General features: G+C 34.9%; 1 protein-coding gene across 2 annotated transcripts; it reads left to right on the top strand.

The window, feature by feature from the left end:
* Positions 1-752: 752 nt before the first annotated feature.
* On the top strand, positions 753-1,486 carry LOC108911911. Of its 2 annotated transcripts, none has more exons than XM_018716986.2 (4): positions 753-1,014; positions 1,073-1,132; positions 1,189-1,275; positions 1,334-1,486. In XM_018716986.2, the coding sequence occupies exons 1-4, from the start codon at positions 921-923 to the stop codon at positions 1,426-1,428; spliced, it is 336 nt and encodes a 111-aa protein (XP_018572502.1). In that variant the 5' UTR covers positions 753-920; the 3' UTR covers positions 1,429-1,486. The 2 variants fall into 2 exon arrangements, with proteins under 2 accessions (XP_018572502.1, XP_018572503.1); XM_018716987.2 differs by having other exon boundaries at positions 1,076-1,132.
* Positions 1,487-3,426: the final 1,940 nt, after the last annotated feature.

A 3,426-nucleotide genomic window follows, 5' to 3' on the forward strand; every position in this document is an offset into this window, starting at 1 on the left:
CATCGGAATCTACCTTTTCAGGAATAGTCGAAATGGAGGCTGACTTTTATTTGTAACCTTAAAATTCTCTCCAGTGGTATATAAAATGTAAACCCCTACAAAATGTGCACTGCTGAACTTGAGTTGAAGTAGACGCAAGGAAACGTTGCTCAAACGGTTTTTTTATTAGATATTTGGCAGGATTAATTGCCGTTACTAACGTTTCTAATATGCTGCATCTCTACGTTAAAAACTTTTCAGCGTCACTAATTTTTGGATTTGTTACTTTGACTTGGCTACTCCGATAGTCCCTGTTAAACGATAGCATAGATATAACCGGCAATTTTATGTACGAATTATTCGATTTACTTCTATTAACAATCTGTTTGAACTTGAGCATTTGTTAGGCTCGGTTGTACAATTGTAGCTCAAGGGATAGTTCACCGGTGAACCTGGTGAAACTTATTTAGATATTAATTTATGTGAAGGCACAGAGTACCCAATAGTGAAGGTGTGTTACGTGTTACAAACTTTGGAAATTGCACGTAGTTTTAATTTAACTCTTTTATTTGATTTTTGGTAAGTACGGTTTGAAAAGTAGGGAATTAAAATCATATTAAATAGTACACTAATTTTAAACATTTGTAGAAAATGCATCCTCAAACAAAACGTGTTCCAAATTTTACACATAGGGAAGAAAGTCTTTTGATCAGTCTTGTAAAAAGCAACCAGCATATAATTGAAAATATTAAATCTAATGCTGTTACAAATACACAAAAAGCACAATGCTGGGTTAAAGTTGCTAATGAATTCAATAATCAGAGTGGTACAACATGCAGGGACCATAAAGTTCTGAAAAAAAATATGAGAACTTGAAGAAACGAACAAAAAAGAAGTTGGCTGACGATCGGTGCTATAAGTTGGGTACTGGAGGTGGACCCATGAAAGTAGTTCAAATAGATGACATCGACCAAGAAGTCAAAGAATTATTGGGAAGTCGTGCAGAGGGTGAAACATCGGAATTTGATGGTGATGGTATGTGTTAAAATAAATTAGTGAAATAGACGTGTTTTAATTACTTACTTCATTGTAGCAGTTGTACAAGAAGAACATCCAGATGATACAGAATTGTTAGTTCTACAGACAGACGATGGTAGGAATAGTGTTTTTTTAAAGGGGATCGACAAAATAATATCAATGTTTTTTTAGACGATTTTATACACGATGAGACAGATGTGACAGAAGTGTCTGTAGAAATTTCTTATGCAGATACAGAAATGTTAAATGAAGAGCCAAGTAATGTTGTACCAGGGAATGAACGTGAATGTAAGAACTAATTGCATATTTTCTGTAGGTGTTGATAGCCCGCAACTGCAAAATTGGGGTAAATATACCAAGCAAATGTTACAAACACCGAAATCTGCAGCCTTGAATGTAAAAAATGCGTAAATTTTTGTTGTATTTTCTTTTACATTATACCATCAATTAATTTTATTTGTACAGCTTCCAGGGCCCACAGAGCGGAGGAGGCCCTAATGTCTAGGGTAAATCATTGGGCTGATGCAAAAAATGCATTGGAGGAAAATAAAAAAGAATTTTATAGAGAAGAGCATAAGTTCAAATTGCAATTAATGCGAGAGAAGCACGAGGTAGAACTAGAAATTCTAAGAAAAGAAAATGATGCCCGACTCGAAATGCAACGGGCTGAGCATAAGAATAAAATGGAAAATTTTGAACTACAAAGAGCAAATTTAATGAAAAATGTAAAAAAGTAAAACCTATTATTTTTGTATTGTAGTGTAGGTATGTGAGTTTTGGCAATGTATAGTTTTTAAATTAATGAGTTTTTTAATACCTACCTAGTACTTACCGTCTGGAATATTTTTAATTTTGCCCACATGAACTCGAGTGAGTAACTAACTAACAGAAATTAACCTAGTTTTTGATAACTTATAAGATAAGAAAGGGTAATCACAGGATGCAATAATTTAAAATTGATATGTAGTTTTATTTTTTGTTGACGTACTTCAAAAACGTTGCAAAACCGTTTCAGTTTTACACAGTATAATGAATCGCACCAGTATCATATTAAAATAGCATATTTTTAAAAGATATTTATTTATTATACAAGTTTATAACCTACTAAAATATTCAACAATCAATTGCTGTCTAACAAAATTGTTGAGATTTCTGACATCACCTCCTTCATTTACTGGTGGCATAGGATCGTTCATGAGACAAGCAATGTTGTGCAATCTTTCTGTAGCAATTCCTACGGCTTCAACTTTTTCTTTCTTTAACCTGATACCATATGCTAAAACTGGGAATCTTCTTTTCCAAACACCAAAACACCTTTCAATTGGGTGTCTTGTTCTTATTTGAGATTCGTTAAACAGATTTTCTGCTGGAGAAGCTGGATTTCTTAATGGCGTAATAAGGTACCTTCGAATGGCATAACCACTATCACCCACTAGTACCTTATCTTCAAAATCACCTTGTTCAAATCTTGCCCTTATAGTAGAATTATTAAATATTGTCGAGTCATGGCTGCACCCTGGCCAGCGACACACAACATTTTGTAATTTTCCACTTGCATCAAAAATCGCTTGCACATTAAAAGAGAACCATTCTTTTCAGTTTCTGTATATTTCTGCGGCTTCGCCTCCTGGACAGGCAATTTTAACATGTGTGCAATCTAACGCTCCAATACATCGGGGAAACCTACCTATTTCATAAAACTGCTGGCTTACAAAGTTCATTTCTTCAGTAGTACGAGGCATTTTAATAAACTCCCGATGGAGTCCAGCAATTGCACGAATCACTATTGAAACACTCCTACTAGCAGTACCTTTGTCGACCCCCATAAAGTCACCAACAACTTGCAGAAAACTGCCTGTGGCCAAATACCGCAAGCTTATGAAAACTTTTTCTTCTGCCGATAAAGCATGATTTCTGAAAGTCAAAATATATACAGGGTGTTTTCACTTTAAATTTGGAAAATGCAGGAATGTATTCCCTATCCAAAATTAAGTGTAGTTTGCTCTATAAATTTACATAAATTAAACTGTTACAATTTAAAGAAGACTTTCAAATACTTACTGGTGCGTGGGTGAAGAGATTTGATCACGTATCTGGTTTATAATAAATCGGACAGATTGTTTAGATAACCTAAATCTTCTAATAAACGCTCCATCATTCCATACTTCGAATTGATTTGGCCTGTTTCTAAACTGTTGAGGTCTTCTCGGAGGTTGAATAACATTTATCAACTCCAAAAATTCTTCATCATCGGTTAAATAACCTGCGAGATGCTCCAGTATTGCCAACATTCGCTACTACAAGTTCTCCTGAACCTTCCTCAAATCATATTTGGTAGAACTATCCAAGAGTTTGTATTTTCGCGCTTGAAGGTTGGCAAGACCGAGCAATGGTGAGGAAGAGGAGGGA

Source organism: Anoplophora glabripennis, unplaced genomic scaffold (genome assembly GCF_000390285.2).
Source record: "Anoplophora glabripennis isolate ALB-LARVAE unplaced genomic scaffold, Agla_2.0 scaffold786, whole genome shotgun sequence".
Taxonomy (NCBI): domain Eukaryota; kingdom Metazoa; phylum Arthropoda; class Insecta; order Coleoptera; family Cerambycidae; genus Anoplophora; species Anoplophora glabripennis.

What these genes read in the sequence shown, in the direction of transcription:
- LOC108911911 (XM_018716986.2), top strand. Translation starts at nt 921, where the DNA reads ATGAAAGTAGTTCAAATAGATGACATCGACCAAGAAGTCAAAGAATTA. An exon ending in ATCGGAATTTGATGGTGATG is followed by an intron (nt 1,015 to 1,072) that starts GTATGTGTTAAA and finishes ACTTCATTGTAG; the next exon opens with CAGTTGTACAAGAAGAACAT. An exon ending in AGTTCTACAGACAGACGATG is followed by an intron (nt 1,133 to 1,188) that starts GTAGGAATAGTG and finishes ATGTTTTTTTAG; the next exon opens with ACGATTTTATACACGATGAG.